The sequence below is a fragment of the Entelurus aequoreus genome, linkage group LG12, assembly GCF_033978785.1.
Source record: "Entelurus aequoreus isolate RoL-2023_Sb linkage group LG12, RoL_Eaeq_v1.1, whole genome shotgun sequence".
NCBI lineage: Eukaryota > Metazoa > Chordata > Actinopteri > Syngnathiformes > Syngnathidae > Entelurus > Entelurus aequoreus.
Window position 1 is genome coordinate 23,987,487 of NC_084742.1, and position 20,453 is coordinate 24,007,939.

A 20,453-nucleotide genomic window follows, 5' to 3' on the forward strand; every position below is an offset into this window, starting at 1 on the left:
GCGTGATATAAAATCTGATCAATTATTATTATATATAATTAATTCGCGGGCCGGTTCTGGCCCGCGGACCGTGACTTTGACACCACTGGTTTAGGACGCATCTAACGGCTCACCCACTTGTCCACACTGAACCGTAACGTCTCACCAGGATCAAGTTAGAACAATTACAGACCGAAGGCTCAAATAAAATCCCTTTAAAAAAACAACAATGTTTTTAAAAACAATATTGATTTATTGGTGATAATAATATTAATTAAAAAATAAAGTTAAAGTACTTTGTAACTTCGACCGCAATCACTCGTCTTGTTGCGATGTCGTCATACCTTGAAGGCGTCCCCCGGAAGTTGTGTGTTTCGAACAAAACTTTGCGGTTGCTGCAGCGTGTTGGCATACAAGAAGACAAGAAGGACGAACAAGTTCTTCCATACAAAGATAAGCACTGAAGCCGAAACAGAGGACATGGGCCTGAAGAAATTGGTCTCGTCGGAGCTGGGCCAGCGGGCACCGGAAGACGTAAGTTGAAGTGTTTTTTAAGCTCTTTGGTCTCCGCATGTAACCATGCAATCTTGACCGACTGGGGGAGCCAAGCGGGGCGAGCACATGGCGCACTTCTTGGGGGAGTTCCGATTAGATACACACCGACTGGGAAGTCAAGCCGGCAGGGATAATAAGTAGAATAAAAACATTTACTGTTTAACTATGACGTCGTTTATGCGTGGCCCGGCTGCTCAAACGCATGGCGCCATGTTCTTTATTGTGCGTCTGAGTCAACGTTAACTTGTGTCAAAGTCAGCCGAGACCGGCTAATTCCTAGTCGCGCTGCGTAGAGGAGGAATGGTGATTGATGCCGAATGCGCTTTTAACGTAAACAATAAGAATCATTATTACACCAATGTCAATAATAGCGTAGAATGTTTAGTATAAATATGTATTTTAAAATGGTTTGCCTCTGTTAACGTCATTCTTTAGGACCATACATATAAGTTAACTGCTGTGTTTCAGGAATTAGTTGGAGCCCGCGTCCATGTTGCGGTTGGGCGCGTAGTTAGCCGCGTGCTAATGCTAGCTAGCAGAATGTTATTTTGAGCCTTGCCATTTATAACTCTTAATAACACACCGTCCTGTTAATATTGTTACTACTTAACACTCCCAAATTGTATTTCTCTCCCCTCGATTGAATAGAATATCAACCAACACCACATTATTTGTAGCTAACCGCAAGCTAGCTAGGCATGGTTACTTACGTTGGGAGTTTACAAACAGTCGCGGCCCGGGATGCGTTCCAATTTGATGTCACCCAAGTCAGCGTATCTGTATCGTTTGTGTTTATTTTCACTAATATTTGTTATGTGAAACGAATTATATTTACATGGCGCTTTTCTTCAAGAGAATTAAAGTGCTGTACATTGTGAAACCCATTATGCGTATCTTTTCACTACATTTAAACCAGTTTGAGTGCAGTGACGTTCGGTGAACTAAACACCAGGTGAGGAATAGTTACTTTTGGAGTTTTTTTTCCCACTTTTTTTATTTTTTATTTACTTAAATTCATATGTACAGCTCTAATAATTGTTGATTTAGTTTGCACATTAGAGTAACAGGAAAAAGAAGGGAGTTATTCGTTTTCATAAAAGTGTTATCATAATGATATTATCATATGATAGATGATTCAAAAAACTATTTCATAAGGTTCTTATTAAATTCTTTTTGGTCCCATTTGCTTTTAACAAAATACATAAAGTATTTTGAGTGTATCTTACCTTTCTGTATTTGTATCTGAAGCAGCAATGGCTTAACCTGACTCTCAGCAGATCCTTGTACCGTATTTTTCGGACTATAAATCGCAGTTTTTTTCAAAGTTTGGCCGGGGGTGCAACTTATACTCAGGAGCGACTTATGTGTGAAATTATTAACACATTACCGTAAAATATCAAATAATATTATTTAGCTCATTCACGTAAGAGACTAAACGTATAAGGTTTCATCGGATTTAGCGATAAGGAGTGACAGATTGTTTGGTAAACGTATAGCATGTTCTATATGTTATAGTTATTTGAATGACTCTTACCATAATATTTTACGTTAACATACCAGGCACGTTCTCAGTTGTTTATTTATGCGTCGTATAACATACACTTATTCAGCCTGTTGTTCACTATTCTTTATTTTAAATTGCCTTTCAAATGTCTATTCTTGGTGTTGGATTTTATCAAATACATTTCCCCCAAAAGTGCGACTTATGTATGTTTTTTCCCTTCTTTATTATGCATTTTCGGCCGGAGCGACTTATACTCCGGAGCGACTTATAGTCCGAAAACTACGGTAGTTCACTGAGCTCCACACAGGGATCTGGGACTTCTCAAAAGAAGATGTATTTCAGAAGGCGGGGCCTTGTAAAAAAATCATTGTATGTGATTGGATAAAACACTTTTCCGTTATCTTGGATGACGTGCTACTTCAACCACTCACATCGAAATCAACCCGTGACGCTGATGAGCGCAACGCTGGGAAATCCAAAACAGAACAGCCGACATATTGGATAACGACAGAGCGAAAAGTTAGATAACTTTTACTGAAACAACGCAGCAATGTCAGTAGACGATCAATGTCGCAAAACAGTTGCAATAGCAGAATCAATGTCAGTATACGACTCCTCGCTGCATGCCGCCATTGTTTGAATCAAACAGTCGCTTCGGCGCTACGTCACATCTATTAATTCCCGCCCGGCGATCCTGATTGGTTCATTATTTTTGCTATTTTGAAGGAGTTTGCAATGCGCTCGATCCCAGATCCTTGTGTGGAGATCAGCGAACTACAAGGATCTGGCGAGAGTCAGGTTAGCAAAAGCTATCCTCCATGAAAACGTACTTTGTATGATCATTCATTTTATCTTAGAATCCAGTTTAGATAAGTATTTATTGTTAGATACAGTATATAATCCTCCATATTGGCAGAAACATTAATTTAATTCAATTTAATTCCAAGCAATAAAACAATATTTTTGCATCTGACAAAAAACACCCACGATCGCTGGCTTACTGTAATAAAAATGCCATGTTTGTTAAAAATACAGTTTAAAAAAAAGGCTGGCTTCCGCTGGAGAGAAGTGCTGAGGCATTAAACTGCAAGTTGACAATATATCGCCCCCTACCTTGAGGCAGAAGTACTTGCTGCCTCATGGCCTGCCTTTTCCCCCTGGCAACAAGCACGCACACGCGCAATACACTTTGTGTGTAGCCGTGGAGGCACCACCTGTGTCTGCCTCACTTCTCGTCTGCTGCGTTACTTTGATCAGGAAACGGGGAATTTCTGCAATTTTGACCATGAAAATTATCAAAATATACAGGAACCACACCAAAATCACATAGAAGGCATAGACCAAAAGAGAAATATTAAAACTTATTTTATTTTATTCGTTTTTAAACATCCCATGGTTAAGCCACCTGGTGGCAAGGTGAGGCACTGCCTCACTTGCCTCCTCTGACAGCACGTCACAGTTTGAATGGCACTGGGAGCAAGGTGGGTAAAGTCTCTTGCCCAATGACACAACGACAATGACAAGGATGGCGGAAGCTGGGATCGAACCTGGAACCCTCAGGTTGCTGGCCTGGCCGCTCTACAATCTTCTACTGTTTAAAAACTCAAAATAAAAAGTCTGTGGTTCAAGAAGGCTTTGAGGCAAAAAAGCCAAGCATTTTAAAGCAGTTTGATGCTTTTAAACTATATGCACTGTATATTTTGAATTACAATTAACAAATTAAAGACAAAAACATGTGAACTCAATCAGATGTAAAGATATGTACTGCCATACTTTTGTACTTCTACAACTCTTTTTGACTGTAGATTAAACTGTACTTAAAGTCCACATCGATGATGTAGAGCAGGGGTGTCAAAGTCAAATGGACGGAGGGCCAAATAAAAAATTTAGCTACAAGCCGAGGGCCGGACTGTTCGAATGTTCATTGAAAATTTTTTAAATGACGCATATAGTCTAGTGAACCTAATTGAACCTACTGAAAACCTAACAAATATATTCCAATATGATCAGATAAATAAAGCAATATTTTCTTATGGCTCTGTCAGTAATCTTTAATTTTCAACAGACACAAAAGACAAATTTCCTTTATATAAAAATCCCCATAACATGAACATTAAATGAAAGAAACCGGTATTCAAGGCACCATCAGTAGCCTATATTTTCTATTTTAGCAAAAGTGGGCTAAATTTACTTCAAAGAAAAAAACAATAATAGCAATTTTCTATCATCCACTCAACTGAAATATTTTTAAAATATAATTAAATTGAAATACAATAAAATAAAGTGCAAAAATCTATACATCAAAAACAACACTTTGTTTAAGGAGAAGTAACATGCAGTGAAAACAAATATTAAACTTTAACTTTTAAACTTGAATTGAGTAAAAACTCTAAATATGTGATTGCACAGTAATGTTCACATTAAACCCCCCTCCTCCCTCCGTGGGAGGGAGGCGAGTTGGGTGCCCGAAACCCCCCGCTGGTTTCGGCCCGCCCCTTGGCGCGCGTGGCACGGCGGGCTCCGCGACCCGACGGCTGGCCCTCGTGGCTTGACGGCGGGCGCGTCCCGACGGGCCGCGCGTAGGGGTCAAACGCAGAAGTCTCAGGGCCTCGTGGTGAGGGGGTGGCCTGCGGGTTTCGGCCCGCTTGACCCCCCCGCTCCGCTTGGCGCGCGCGGCACATGACAGGTTCCGCCACCGACGCTCGGGCTGCAGCCCGACGGTGGTGCGGGCCCGGCGGTGACGCGCGGTTTGGGGAAACAAAGCAGAAGTCTCAGGGCCTCGGGGCCGGGTTTCGGCCCGCCCCCTTGGCGCGCGTGGCACGGCGGGCTCCGCGACTGACGGCCGGGCTGCAGCCCTTCGGCCGGCAGGCGCGTCCCGGCGGGCCGCTCGCCCCCTTTCGGAACCTTGGACCGGCATCCGCTTGGTGCGTGTAAAAGATCTGCGGTCTAAAAAAAAAAAAAAAAAAAAAAAAAAAAAAAAAAAAAAAAAAAAATCTGCGGTCTGCGGGCCGGTTCTAATAATAAATCAAGATCATCCCAAGGGCCGTAAAAAACCTTCTCGCGGGCCGGATATGGCCCGCGGGCCTTGACTCTGACATATGTGATGTAGAGTAAATCTTTTCATTCTTACGAAAAGTATTTTTAAAAGTGTATGGACCCACTCCATCATTCGGTTATTAAAAAAAATAAAAAAATGTCTGGCTTGTGTATTTGGCTTCAAAGTTTGTACTACTATCACTACTAACAATTTGCGTAGCCGGAGGTAAATATAAGGTGGACATATGGGTAGGGTTGGGTATCGTTTGAATTCGAACGATTCCGATTCCTGACGATTCTCGATTCCGATTCTTTTAAGAGGCAGGGTCAAAAAAAAGTTTTGGATATTTTAAATGAGCTAGCTAACCTACATACAGTCTTTCTGAATGAAATAGTCTGACATTCTCCATCAATTTTAATTCTATTAACTTTTTATGAACTTTACTATAAATTCCTCACAGGGCTGTTTTCAACTAGAATATAAATATCAAATCTATGAACTTGAATATAAATATTATAAATACATTTTCACAGGGGTACACTTTCCTCAAGAGAGCTTTATTTTTGAAAACCTCATGAAAACACATTTACACATAAGTGTATGATGCTGCAGGAAACCTCATGAAAACACATTTACACACACAAGTGTATGATGCTGCAGGTACTCAAACATGTTACCGTGCTCCCACTGATGGGCTAACCTGGTGCAGAAAAGCAAATAAACAATAAGAAACAACTTGCAAAACCCAGTCCAGATTAGCAGCGGGTACAGTATAAAATCAGAGACAGTTCTTGTTTAGGAAAATGACCATATCCGCCTTCTCAGGCAGGATGCGTGAGCGTTCTGGACAGATAGTGTCTCCTGCTGTGGAAAATACACGTTCGCTGGGTGTGGAAGAAGCTTGAAGGCATAAATAGGAGAAAGCGAGATCTGACAGCAGGAGGAAGACGGTCGGCGCGTCGAAGACGGGACATGCATATATTTGTACTTCATGAACTCAGAGGTGCTTCATCATGTTCGACGTGCACCCTCCTAAGCACGAAACAGTCCTGTCGCACGTGTTATATTTCGCCGATATTTCATTTTTTTTAGTAAAATAAAGCCACACTTTCGACCGCCGACGCCCGCTATCCATGCTTGACTGACTCGCTCGGCTATGCTAACACTTCCGGCGGTGGGCGCTTCTTCGTTGGTGTTCAGCGGCTTCTTCTTCCGGTCGGCAGACTTATTCTTTTTTTCCGGTCGGCGGACTGGGTATCGAAACTAGGAATCGAAATTTAAACTTTTGAACGATTCCGGGAGAATCGGAAAGTTAGTCCCGGTTCCAATCGATACTCGATACCCAACCCTACATATTGGATGTTTGTTGCAAAAATGTAATAAATGCCTTTAGGTCGCACAGCTGCATCTGGGAATGCTGGGTTTCAGAGTGTGTTTAAACAGATTTGAGTCCATGTGCTTTGCTAGTAGTACAGGCCGACACAGACCACCTTTGAGAGAGCTTGTGTAAAACGTCGTCGGACAATGTACATGTCACATATGCAGTCCAATTGAGGCACAACTACCTATGCTTAAATGAGAGACTAAACCTAAAGAGACCATCAAGTATCTTTTTTTTTATTTATTACCGTATCGCAGTAACGGACTACAATTATAAACGCACTCCAAGTTAATATCTTTTTAAACATTGGTTGGAAAGTGAAATTGACCCCAAGCTGACTGCACTCAGGTCCACGAGCTGATTCTTGATAACTGTCGCTCAAGTGACGGGAAGGTTGAAGGCATCACAGAAGAATTCTGTAATCTGGAGATGCTGAGCCTCATTAATGTGGGCTTGACCAGTGTCGCAGAAATCCCCAAACTGGACAAACTCAAAAAGGTGACAAAACATTCTCTGATGTTCTTTTTGTTACTTTTTGAAGGTAGTTGTTGCTTTATCATTGGTGCATCTGGTTTGTTGCAGCTGGAGCTGAGTGATAACAGAATATCGGGTGGCCTGGAAGTTCTGGCAGAGCGTGTGAAAAACTTGACGCATCTTCACCTTAGTGGTAACAAGTTTAAAGACATTAGCACGTTGGAACCACTGGTGGGTCATTTTTAATTACTTGTTTTTTGTAACGCATTGGGAAACGAAGAGTACAGGAATGGGCGCTCATTTTTTTTCCTCCACCAGAAAAATTTGCCTCAGCTGAAGAGTTTAGACCTTTTCAACTGCGAGGTGACCAACCTGGCCGACTACAGGCAATCCATCTTCAAACTTCTCCCCAACCTCACCTACTTGGACGGCTTTGACATTGACAACGGCGAGGCATCTGACTCAGAAGGCGAGGTGGACGGGGCCGAGGATGATGACGAAGGTGAGTTTACTTCCCTTTGGTTGCCTCCAACGATGTCTTGGCTCCTCTCTCTATTGCAGATGGCGACTCGGAAGACTTTGAGGATGAGGAGGAGGAAGACGATGAGGATGTGAAGGTCGAAGAGGACGACGACGAAGACGACAGCAACGATGATGAGGTGAACACTTTGTGCTTGTGTTTGCGGTTAAGTCTGTTTTAAGTCAGCCGTGTGAAATTTTGACATTCCTTTTGGTAGGATGGACACGTGAATGGAGATGTTGACAGTGAGGAAGACGTGGACGATGAAGAGGACGATGAGGATGATGGTCAGTACGCGAGCATGTTCAGTACCAGTAGAGTGGGAAAAACAAGTTGCCTCTACATTGAGGCTATTATCTTATTTATCTGATTTATGACACCAAAATATTTCCAAAGTTTGCGAATAAAACGATATGATCAAAATAGTATAAATCTCAGTGATTCCCCACCCAGTCACGTGATCCGTGACGTAGCGTTAGGAACCACAGATCCCTTCTCCATCAACAATATTGCTAAACAAGCAGACTTTTTGAGAGCCAACAACGATTACTTTTGGAAACATTATGATCTTGAACCTTATATTTTTAAACACAAAGACAAGGAGCAATTAAGTTTTAGAGACAGAGTGCTAAAAGGAATGAGCTTTACTGAAACACAATAGCATCAGCAGCATTTCTATGTGCTAAACATATACACAAACCCTGATTGTAAGATTTCCACTCTCGCTAGGAGGCCGACCGACAAGACGCTCACATAATTCCGTTTAGATCAGAGGTGGGCAAACTACGGCCCGCGGGCCACATCCGGCCCGTTGGTCTTTTTGATCCGGCACGCCAAAAAATAAAACAATTGAGCAAATTGTGTAATAATTAGGACCACATGAATTGTCCTGTAATGCCAAATAATTCCACAAAGTGGCGCAATAGGACTGCAGTATGATTGATTGATTGCACAGCCCTGGTACACTTTTTTTTTTTTTTTTACTGTTCCTGCTCTGACAGCAGAACCAATTTGCAACAATGAGAAAAGTTGACAGCGAATGCCAGGAGTTTAATATGGAAAGGGCAACTAAATACTTTTTCACTGAAGTCTAGTCAAAGGCTGTATGTCTTTTTTGCCAAGAATACGCCGCGGTTTTGAAAGAATACAACGTAAGTCGCCATTTCTCCACCAAGCACGCTAATTAAGCAAACAACCAGTCAATGCAGGAACGGACCGCTAGTGCTCAGAAGTTGGAGGTGAATTTGCAGGCTCAGCAAAACATCTTTATCCGACGAACTACCATCCAAGAATCAAGCATAAGGCACTGTGCACATCTGTATTGCAGCTTGACCACTAGTGAAGCCAGTTATAAAGCTTGTTAACTTTATGCGGGGAGGGCACTGCAACTTTATGCAGGGAGGGCACTTCACCATCGTCAGTTTATTAAATTTCTTGAAGAGACTGACGCCGACCACCAGGACTTGCTTTACCATTACAATGTGCGCTGGTTAAGTTTGGGTAAAGTATATCAACGTGTGTGATAGCTAAAACAGGAGATGATCTAGTTTTTGGAGCAACTTAAAAAAGCTGACACTTTCCCCGATCTTAGTGGCTTTGTGATATAGCGTTTGCTGTGGACATACTGGCACACATGAATGAGCTGAATGTGAAGCTACAAGGCAAAGAGCAGTTTGTACATGAAATATACACAAATGTCAGAGCTTTTAAAATCAAGCTGACTTTATTTTCAAAACTAATGTCAAACGAGTCATTCACTCACATTTATTTTCATGTATATGTTTTTTATTCAGCGAAAAGGCTGTAAAATTCCATTAAGTTTTTTGAGGTGGTCTGTCATGTTAATTTTTAAAAACTTTTTATCAGTCATATTGTGAGTGTTTGTATTGTGTGTTTAGCTTTTATGCTTTTCTACTGCATTTTAGGGATTTCTTCCACTAATGTTGGATAGCATACACATGTTAAGTGTTTCTTAAAAAAGGAAACCAGGCACACATACAGCAGAATGGGTGACATTTCTTACAGCAAAAATATGTTGTCAAAAAAACAAAACAAAAACTCATTGTCATGTTAAAAATCAGAAATAAAATAATAAGACCGGGAAATATTTTCACACATTCATCAGTCACTCCTGTTACACGGAAATCTCCTGCAGTTATCATGCCATATATACAGACAGTATGATTGGTGTGTGTGTGACACATAACACACACTGGCCCCCATATATATTTTTACTGACCAATGTGGCCCCTGAGTCAAAATAATTGCCCAGGTCTGGTTTAGATGAAGATTCAATCGCAATCCTCACAAAGGGTTAAAAAATGTTGCCTTAAGTCCATTGCCATATTTGTCTGCTACCAGGTGAGAGATGCATTAATTATAATCTAGGATGTACTTCAAGCAAGTTTGAGACACAGTGGATTAGTGTGTCAACAATAGCAGCATAAGCTAGCATTAGCATTCCCCTATCTTCTAACAAGAAGAGGAGCCAGCAAGCAAGCAAGCTAGCATTAGCTTACTGCTATCTATGCGCCGCTAAAATAGGCCGTCTGCGTTGGCGTTTATAATAATATCACTGATACTTGGTTAATTTTCAGGTTACGACATGTAAATGGAATATTGTTTGCAGTTTCTGAATGTTTATAGAGGGTATAATGGGTGTAATAGAGGACCCCTGTTGACTCAATTGTTAGCTATTTATTTACGATTACTAATGCATAGGGTATGTGTTCTTGTTTCACATAAGTATTGTGAATGATACACAGCAGATCTCTTTCCAATTTGTTTGTATTCCCTAGTATGAGTGATCTGATATGGTCAGTGCAGAAGCGTTACTACAGTGATGTAGAATCTCACGGAAATTCCCGAAGATATTTGGAACCAAATATTCAAAATGGCAAACTGAATTTGCTGCATTTTGTGATGTTTAGATGCTATTTTCACATACTTTGCGAATTGTAAATACAAATTAATGTGGTTAAAATTGATACAATGAAACACAATTAAGCATATAAAGTCAACTTGATTTTTTCTCTACTGGTACTTAAAGATGTTAGTGAGTATTGACGATCATTTTGTCGTCTATGTAGACGAGGAACCGCCCCCAGCCAAAGGAGACAAGCGGAAGAGGGACCCTGAGGATGAGGACGACGATGAAGAAGATGATTAACTCCCATCCGCCGTCCTCCATACCTCCCCAACAGCTGCATTCCATTTCTCTAACTGGTACCCCACTTTTTTAAACCCTAAACTTAAGTAGATGCCTGCCCATAGTCATGTGATCAAGTGTTTATGGACATCACAAAGTTTCTCAGGACTTGAAGTTCATCAATCATAAAATATTTGAAGTCACTTTTTAGATTTTGCCAAGACAAATTAATTATGCAACATCAGAGGATGTCATTGCACCATTCTCCCCTCACCCCCTGCTGTGATGTAATCAATCCTGCCCCTCTCCCCCGCAGGCTAAGCGCTCAGGGCAAAAAAGTTTCATCATTTTTTTTCCCCTTTCCAACAAAGTTTTTAAAAATATCTTTGTTTTCCCGAGGATGGTTTCATTTTGTTCTTTGGGGGCTCTTTTCACCCCCCGCCCTGTTTGCCGTTTACACTGACTATAGTTTTTTGTTTTGTATTTTTACTTTCTGTAAGTTAAAGCAAAAAATACCAAAAAAAATACAAAAAGGACTTTGTAAATAAAATCTTAACGTTTTGCTTCTGTCTCCCAATTTGGATTCATTTCTATTGGTCCTGAAGTTCACAGAATTGACAAATTCAGGCGGTCCTCTGTTGAGACATAAGCTGTCAGCAGGTGGCGCTTCGCTGGTTTTTGCTGCTTTTGACTTCCTCTTCCAGCTGAGCGATTCTCACCTGTCAATGAGCAACAAGCGACACATTGGCAATAGTGGTAGTTACAATGTAAAAATGGCCACCTGTGCATACTTACATCTTTTTGGTCTAGTTCTTCTCGCAGACCTCGGATTTCATCTTGTTGTTTGTAGAATGCATCAAGGAGCTAGAGAGCAGCACAAACATGAATGGCTTTCAAGAACTGAACGGTGACATCCCTGGTGTTCAATCAGATTGTTGTTACCAAGACCCAATAACTCTCAACATAAACTTCAAAATGCAGTACTGTATTTTTCGGACTATAAGTCGGAGTTTTTTTCATACCGGTAGTTTGGCGGGGGGAGCGACTTATACTCAGGAGCGACTTATGTGTGAAATTATTAACACATTACCGTAAAATATCAACTAATATTATTTCGCTCATTCACGTAAGAGACTGGACGTATAAGATTTCATCGGATCTAGCGATTAGGAGTGACAGATTGTTTGGTAAACGTATAGCATGTTCTATATGTTATAGTTATTTGAATGACTCTTACCATAATATGTTACGTTAACATACCAGGCACGTTCTCAGTTGGTTATTTATGCGTCATATAACGTACATTTATTCAGCCTGTTGTTCACTATTCTTTTATTTTAAATTGCCTTTCAAATGTCTATTCTTGGTGTTGGGTTTTATCAAATACATTTCCCCAAAAAATGCGACTTATACTCCAGTGTGACTTTGTATGTTTTTTTTTCCTTCTTTATTATGCGTTTTCGGCCGGTGCGACTTATACTCCGAAAAATACGGTATACATTATGACTCAACCAACCATAGTTAACAGGAATTTTTTTCTTGTGATGTCAAAATTATTTTAATGCTAAAAGTAACCTCCAGTGGGCAGGAGCCAAATATACAACAGGGTTTGGAGCAATTTTTACCAGTGCGATGCAATAGTTCTCAAAGTATATTCATGGCATTATAGGACTTGTTTACCTCGTCCTCGGTTGTGGGCGGCGGCCTCTCTGCAGGCTCGCAGCAGTGCGGCATGACGTCGTATGTCCAAAGTGATGCCTGTGTCTCGTCCGGCTGCCACCTTGAAAGCTCGTTGACCTCCCTTCGATATTTTGCATCCTGGTAGGCCAGCTGCTCCTCCAGAAAGTTCTATGGAGAACCAGTAATGAAATTCCTTCACTAAGTTGTGTTGATTGATGGAGCAGCTGTATTGGTCCTAGTTGGTACCTTCGGGCCATGCTGGTACCATTTCTTGTCGGCAAGGCTTTCAGGGTAAGGGTTGACAACCTTAGCGCTGGGTCGTAAAGATATCAGGACAGGGCCTGCTGGACCCAAATTTCATCTGAGTCATTTAGACCAATGTTTATCTTAAGTCAAATTGCGTACTGACTTCTGTTGATTCCAGCCAGCCACTCCTGAGCTGTCATTGCGGCCGTGTTCCCTGCTGTCATCGGGTACAGGTCCTCGTGGAAGGTGCCTGACTGACAGGACGGATATAAGGTTTTAATCCTTGGCCTTTTTGAACAAAGTCCGGAAGAGGAGCCTCCACCTTTTTACGCGGTACGATCATGGACAGTGGCTCCACCAGGTCTTTGATGGCGATCACACGATAGAACCTAAAAATTTCGCAAGCGTTGACATCCAGGCCACGCTTTGGCATCACTGCTGAGGTATGATGGAGGTCACATGTTAGCGTAGCATGTAGAGCATATGAACGGCTGTTTGTGGATGAGTTATGTTACAACTACCATTGTTTTTATTACTTGGCAGCTACAGTTAAGTGTATTAACTAAGTCACATTTTATTCTTTTCTGACAAGCTCTATTTTGCATATAGCTAAAGTTAGGTATTTAACATTTTTGCTTATCATGTAGCACAAATAAAGGGCTCTTTTTGTGTCCTGTTATGTTACAATTAGTTTTTGTTACCTTGCAGCGAAAGTTTATGTGCCATTTTGGTTTTGAATTTAAACTTTTTTGACAGGCTATATTTTAGAATGTAGCTAAAGATAAGTATATTACATTTAAAAAAAATTTGAATGCATATTCTATCTTAACAACATGACTGCACATTAATTGTTTCCTCTCTTGGACTGCTTTTGTATGTGTGCACATGCTCTCTGCACATACGTGTTGACGAGAGCTGTTGAGTGACCGCCGTGAACAGCAATGTTTTTATTTGAGACGGTAAAAAATTGTATTGCATAAACATAATTGTGAAAAATATAGATGATTGTCAAACCTATGTTTTCTGTTAAAACACTAATGGTAATATGAAAGAGCATGTGGTGTTCTTGTTTGCTGTAAAAATTTTACTGTGAGGAAGTTACAAACAAGTACCGTACTATCCGGAATATAAGCCACTACTTTTTCCCCCACACTTTTAACCTTGTGACTTTTAAAACGGTGCGGCTAATTTATAGATTTCTCTTTGCCAACGGCCATAATGTTTTGTATTCAACAAATAGTTTTAATGAAAATATGTGTTATTGTTTGTGCTATGGTGCCATCTTATGCACGAGTTCGCTCACTGCAGGTGCTGCAGGTTTAGTCTTCACTTACAGTGGAGCCAATTGGAGGTCCTCTATTCAGCCCATACAACCCAATAAATAACCATCCAAAAAGCGGCAACAATACTGCATTTACATATTGTGACTTGAATAATAACCAAGTATTAGTGATATTGTTATTGTAAGCGCTAACGCAGACAAACTATTTACAGAGGCGCTGCGATCACAAGCTTTTGTGCCAATGTTGAAAAGATTGATCAGCTGCTTCCTTGCTCGTCAAACTTTATTGTAGAACATAAATCATGCCTCTCACCTGGTTAATAGAAAATACAAGGATGTAATTCAGTATGTTGGTAAACTTAACAGCCAATTTAGACCTAAAAATGGCGAGAACGACGCGAAAAGACGCTTAAATTGGTTCCACTCCCCTTTTCTTTGCAAGGATCATGAGTCATTCTTCATCTAAATGGGAATATATGAACACCTTAGCAGTTTGCATTCTAATGACAGCCGACCTTCTAAAGTAAGTGATGTTTATTATGTTTGTTGGGTCCTATAAAGTCTGCAGTTAGTGGTAATCAGTGATGTAGTAAAAAAAAAAAAGCTAACGTGATGCGTTTTTGAAATTATTGCGCCACATATGCTTAAAATGGTGTTGAGTCTGTTAAGCTGATTGGAGAGCTATCTTCCTCAGCTAGCGGGTCCATGACGATGACTTCTGTTTTGTTTGGTCAGCTGTTTTACTGCTGTGTGATAGGCACTGTTTGGAAACAATCAAGGTATGTTAATAAACATTTACAAAATCTTTTGTACTGGGATATATCTGTGACTTATGGTCCGGTGCGGCTAATATATGTAAAAATATGTATTTCTTCTCAAATTTGGTGACCTCTAGGCCAGAAATTATGCTACTTTATATGCGGTTAATATATGTAAACATATTTATTTCTTTATGAAATTTTGGAGCGCTACAAAGCCCGGAAATTACGCTACTTTATATTTTAGCATTGCAAATGGTAGAAATAACATTATTTTTTACTTGTTAGTAAAATAGGCTGACCATACGTCCTCTTTTCCCCGGACATGTCCTCTTTTGCGAGTGTGTCCGGGCGGGTTTTTTTAAATGCCTCAAATGGCCGGCATTTTGAAATAGGGTTGCATGAATTTTCAATGTACGTCTTGGGCAGGGATCGGCAACCCCTGACAACTAAATTAAGGGCGTGCCGAGATGGCACTGCATATATTATCCTCTATTACTTGCACAAACAGCATGCCAGCCCGGTCTCATGTTGCATGAAGCTTTAACTTGAACTCGTGGGAGAAAGCAAGGCATACTTGTTCAACAGCCACACAGCTTACACTGACGGTGGTCGTATATAACAACTTTAACACTGTTACGTTACAAATATGCGCCACACTGTGAACCCACACCAAAAAAGAATGACAAATACATTTCTGGAGAACATCCACAACATAAACACAACAAATACCCAGAATCCCATGCAGCCCTAACTCTCTAACCTCAACCGACGCACGGGGGGAGGGAGGGGGGGTAATGTGTGGGGGGGTTTGGTGCTAGCGGGGGCGTATAATGTAGACTGGGAGAGTTAGTGCTGCATGGGATTCTGGGTATTTGTTGTGTTGTGTTTATGTAGTGTTACAGTGTGGATGTTCTCCAGAAATGTATTTGTCATTCTTTTTTGGTGTGGGTTCACAGTGTGGCGCATATTTGTAACGTAACAGTGTTAAAGTTGTTATTTACCTCCACCGTCAGTGTAAGCTGTGTGGCTGTTGAACAAGTAAGCTTTGCTGTCATATTCCAGAGCAAGCAGAAGATGCATTCAACTAGTGATGGAATCGGCAGTTCTTTTGACTGTACTGAATCACTAGAATCAGTTCCTTAAATTGATTCGTTCAAAAAATTCGTTCTCCGAATCACCCCCCCCCCCCCAAAAAAAAATTGGGGGGGGGGGGGGCGTGCGTAGTACAGACAGTACAGTGCAGACATTCGCGCACTGCGTAGGGACTCGCGTTAATCTAACAACAACAGTTGCAGTAGAAGGGATAATAATAATATGAATCAGAATTGATCCCCAAGGAGAAATTTATTTTTGTTACAATAACTGTGTAAATAATTTTGTTACAATAACTGTGTAAATAATAGCCTATGTATGTGTACATACATTAGTTGTTATTTTTATTTTAAATCTTCTCAAAACAGCCTGCCCTACACGTTACCCTCCGCCCCTCCCCCTCGTGTCGCTGCTGCTCAGCCTGCACGGATTTTCTTTAACTTTATGTGTTGAGATAATGGGGACGTGTGTTTGTTTTCATGTGGCTTGAGTCAACATTAGCCGTTAGCTTGGAGAATGAATGGAGAACGGATGCCAATGGCATGAAACATATCCCCGCCACGGGGGGAGAATCACTCGCGGCATTGGGGCAAGCAGAGCAGAGAGCGAGAGCGTTGACGTTCACTGAGTGATTCATGTCGTTAATCCGCGGTGAACGAATCGTTCGCTCAGTCCCTCCCCCCGCCCTCTCATTGGCTGCGTCGTTCGCTGACGTCGAGGGTTCAGTGAGTCACAGAATGCGCCAGTTCCACTCATACCGGCATGGTCGCGGCGGAGCTCAACTGAACTGAGAAAGGAACGAATCAGTTCATGAAGTGATTCGGTTCAGTACGTTCACTCAAAAGATTCGTTCTTTCGAACGAATCGTTCGCGAACGACACAACACTACATTCAACATGTGTCCGAGGAGTAAGCTGTTTAAGCAGACTGTAGAGGGCGCTATAGGCAGTGCCATCACGCCCAAATTTCGGGTGTCTCCCGGGAAAAGTGGGAGGATTGGCAACTATGATGCTGATGAACGCCATTCATGTAAATCTTGCGGGCCGCACTAACTTTAACTGTCATATTAAAGTGCGGGCCGGGGCACGTGTCTAAGACCCATGGTTTAAACATAGCACAAAGCAATAAAAAGCTTTATATACAGTGTTATTTCATTTTACATTTCAAAAGAGTTTTGAGGCTCCCATTGTTCTTTCATTTGTGAAACTCGTCAAAATGGCTCTTTGAGTGATAAAGGTTGCCGACCCTAGACTCTAGGGTTAAGTTAAGAAGGGGTTAAACAAAACAAGCTGTGAAGGTGCACACGCAGAAACATTCGTGAGGGAGGGGCAGAGACACAGAGCGAGAGAGCTAGTGAGTGGAGACAGACATGAAAACAAGAAATGCCGAAAAGTAAATGCAACTTCACGGATGATTTGCGGAAAAAGTATTTGTGTTTTGGTCCTGGCCGTGACACATGGGAAGCAAAATGCACTGTGTGCAAAGCAGGAACGTGTATATCTGTGGCAAATAAAGATCTACAAGCCCATATCGACACTACAAAGCACAAAACAGCTGTGCAGGGCGAGAGCTCGTTTATGACAACCTTTTTCCAAAACACAACATAGAATGTGAGATATAACAGGATAATGCATACATTTGTCATTTGTTTTCAAAACGGTTACAAAAAAGTGGTACCTCAAAAATTTACTGTGGGACCCCATTTGTATGATTTGATGGGTCCCTGGGACCCCATTTTGAAAATTCCTAGCGCCAACACTACTGTCAACATAGGAGAAAAAATGCTTTATTTAAATAAATATATTACTTATGAAGCAAGTTCGAGTATCATTGGCAAATTTTTACCTAGTCCCGGCCTTGGCGTGCTGCCCGCCTTGGCACGCATATATGTGTCCTCTTTTTGGGATTTCAGAATATGGTCAGCCTAAGTCAAATAAAAGGCTCTTTTTATTGCTAGCTTTGTCATTGTCACTTACATGCTACAGCTCGCTAAAGTTAATGCATTTCATTTTTTAGTGTAGCAAATGGTACAAATAAAAGGCTTTTTTAAAACTCTTTGCTACAACTAGCTTTGTTCTTGTCACTGCAGCTACAGCTCGCTGAAATTCCTGTGCAAGGCCTTTTTATTCTCTTTTAGCATGTAGCTGAAATTACAGTGGAAATTTTAATTTAGCACAAATGAAAAGTTATTTTTACTACTTATGTTACAACTAGTTCTTTGTTTTTTTTACACTGAGCAGCTACAGCTATCTAAAGTTAATGTGTAGATAATTATTTTAGCGTTTTCTGACAGGCTCCATTTTATAATGAAGCAAAATTTTAATATTTAATATTTTTGCATAGTCTGTTGCACAAATGACATGCCCTTTTTACAGCTCATTATGTTACAACTAGCATTGTTTTGTCTTGGCAGCTACAGTTAGCTAAAGTTAATTTGCAAGTCATTTTTAATCCTTTTCTGACAGGATCTATATTTTAGCATTTAGCTATAGTTAAGTATTTTATGTTTTAGCATAGCCTGTGGTACAAATTAAAGGCTCCTTTTTACTGCCCATTATGTTACGACTACGGTAGCTTTGTTTATGTCTCTTGTTATAGTTCCTGTGTAATTTTGTCTCATTTTCTAACAATAAATGTCTGTCTATCTGTGTTGGCCCTGAGATGAGGTGGCGACTTGTCCAGGGTGTACCCCGCCTTTCGACCGAATGCAGCTTGGATAGGCCGTGATCCCGAGAGGGACAAGCGGTAGAACATGGAAAGATGGATTATACTCTATATGTGACTAAGCTTGGGTATTTTGCATTTTAACATAGCCCGTTGCACAAATGAAAGGCTTTTTTAACAGTTACCTTGTGATCTTTTGTCACCTCGTAGCTAAATCCAGCTAAAGATTTTATAAGTTAGTTTTGTGTTGCGCTAAAGTTTTGGTATTTTAAGAATTTTGTGTCTGGTGGTTATCATGCTAATAAGATAGCTAAATTTCAATTTTAAAGTACAAAGTGTGTGAGTGTATTTTTAGTGTTGGTCCAGGTCTCACCAAGTCCTTTGTGAGGCAGCGGCGACCTGAACTCAGTCAGGAAGCTGATGTAAGGTTTCTCAGAGGTCAGCTCGTAATACCTGATGTTTCCGTCACCCTGTGACAGACACTTAAGCTGACCTTTAACCTGTTTGCATATGCTGTGACGCTAGAGAAGAGTTGTGAGATGTGTCATTACGTCACTCAGTATGGTTTTGACTCACCTTTCCAGCAAGGTAGAGCATGTTGGTGTCTGGATCAAAGAATGGGAAGAGAACTCCTGCAGAACCGTCGAGATCTTCTTCATATAAAGGTTCCGACAAGTCGTCCTGCCCACAAAAAGAAGTCGCTGCTGCATGTTTCCTGCTTGATACAGGTCTCTGCTTCAGTTTTTTCTTTGTCTTCAGAGCAAGTTCTGCAGACGTCCTTACCGGGTCCCACAGCACTATCTGTCTATGGTTCCAGGGCGAGCAGCCGGTGCTCAGCAGCATCTTCAGGCCTGCCATGTAGATTACCTTGTTTGCCTTGTGAGATTTATTGCAGGACACCTGCAGAGGAAACGTACAAAATATTTTTCTTGCATCAGGCTTCCTCTCTGCAGAAAACACACCTGGATAACCTGTCCTGTCCGAGGGTCCAACACTCGCACGCGTCTGTCTTTGGACACCACCGCCAAATGGCTTCCCTCCTGGTTGAAGCTGGCAGACAGCAGTAGCTTCTCTGAGGGGAAGCGTGATGATGGGTACATGGGTGCCATGACCACACGCACTGGGCGCCTGAGCACTGACCCATCCTGAGACACATCCCACAGGAGGACCTGTGGCCAAGACAGAAGATACCCTGTTTAATAAAAAATTAAAAAAAACACGTACAATACATGATCCTTTAGACTGCTGCCTGACCTTGAAGTCATAAGCTGAGCTCAGTAGAAGGTTCTCAGCGGTCGGATGCCACTCAATAAGCCCCACCCTCCTGGAGTGACCAATCAGCGTCTTCCTGGCCTGCGTTAGGTTCCGTTGGACGCCGCTTAGTGGGATGTCCCAGATCTTCACCTGTGAAGTCAAACATTCAACTATGAGTGCCATGGGAACCACAGAGGAGACCAGGAAGTGGTCATCACGCACCATGCAGTCCTCGGAACATGATGCAATGCAGCGGTCATCAAATGGGTTCCACTTGACGTCCAGAACACGTGCCCTGTGGCCGCACACCCTCGGGTACTGATGATCCACTCTGCCTGTCTGGAAGGGAGATGGATTCCTAAACTTTCGCTCTATTGGCAGATGATGATGATGATGATGAAGAAGATGTGCCTACGTGATGGATGGGCAGCACCAGGAAGGACCCGCCCCCAGCACACTCTGTCACCATGGCAATGAAGCACGGGTTGACTGAGCAGTAGTGGTTGTCATGGACACCGCGTGTGATGGGAACGCCGTCGTAGCCTCGTTCCTTGCTGGATGTCTTCCCAAAGACATGACGGAACTTGGAGTGGTGGAAGGATGAGCGCCACGACATCTTGAAGACAAGTACACAGGTGTGTGTGTGTGTGCTTCATAAACACACATGAATGCAATCTTGTGTTATTCAACTTTGACATGTTTTTATTCATCATTTTTTGACGCTCAATTACTTCCATATTTTTCAACAATCCATTTCCATCCATTTTCTACCGCTTATTCCCTTTGGGGTCTTGGGGGCGCTGGAGCCTATCTCATCAATGAAGACGTAATGGCTCTATCAACACATTCCAAAAATGACCATATTTTCCATAATTC

At 41.6% G+C, this 20,453-nt stretch overlaps 1 protein-coding gene and 1 pseudogene across 1 annotated transcript; one reads left to right on the forward strand and one right to left on the reverse strand.

Moving 5' to 3' along the window:
* The first annotated feature begins 327 nt into the window (after window positions 1-327).
* On the forward strand, window positions 328-11,169 carry LOC133661808 (acidic leucine-rich nuclear phosphoprotein 32 family member B-like). Its single transcript, XM_062065276.1, has 7 exons — window positions 328-513; window positions 6,805-6,954; window positions 7,039-7,161; window positions 7,249-7,432; window positions 7,492-7,589; window positions 7,668-7,737; window positions 10,540-11,169. The coding sequence occupies exons 1-7, from the start codon at window positions 460-462 to the stop codon at window positions 10,617-10,619; spliced, it is 759 nt and encodes a 252-aa protein (XP_061921260.1). The 5' UTR covers window positions 328-459; the 3' UTR covers window positions 10,620-11,169.
* Window positions 11,138-20,202, reverse strand: LOC133661806 (coronin-2B-like; annotated as a pseudogene).
* Window positions 20,203-20,453: the final 251 nt, after the last annotated feature.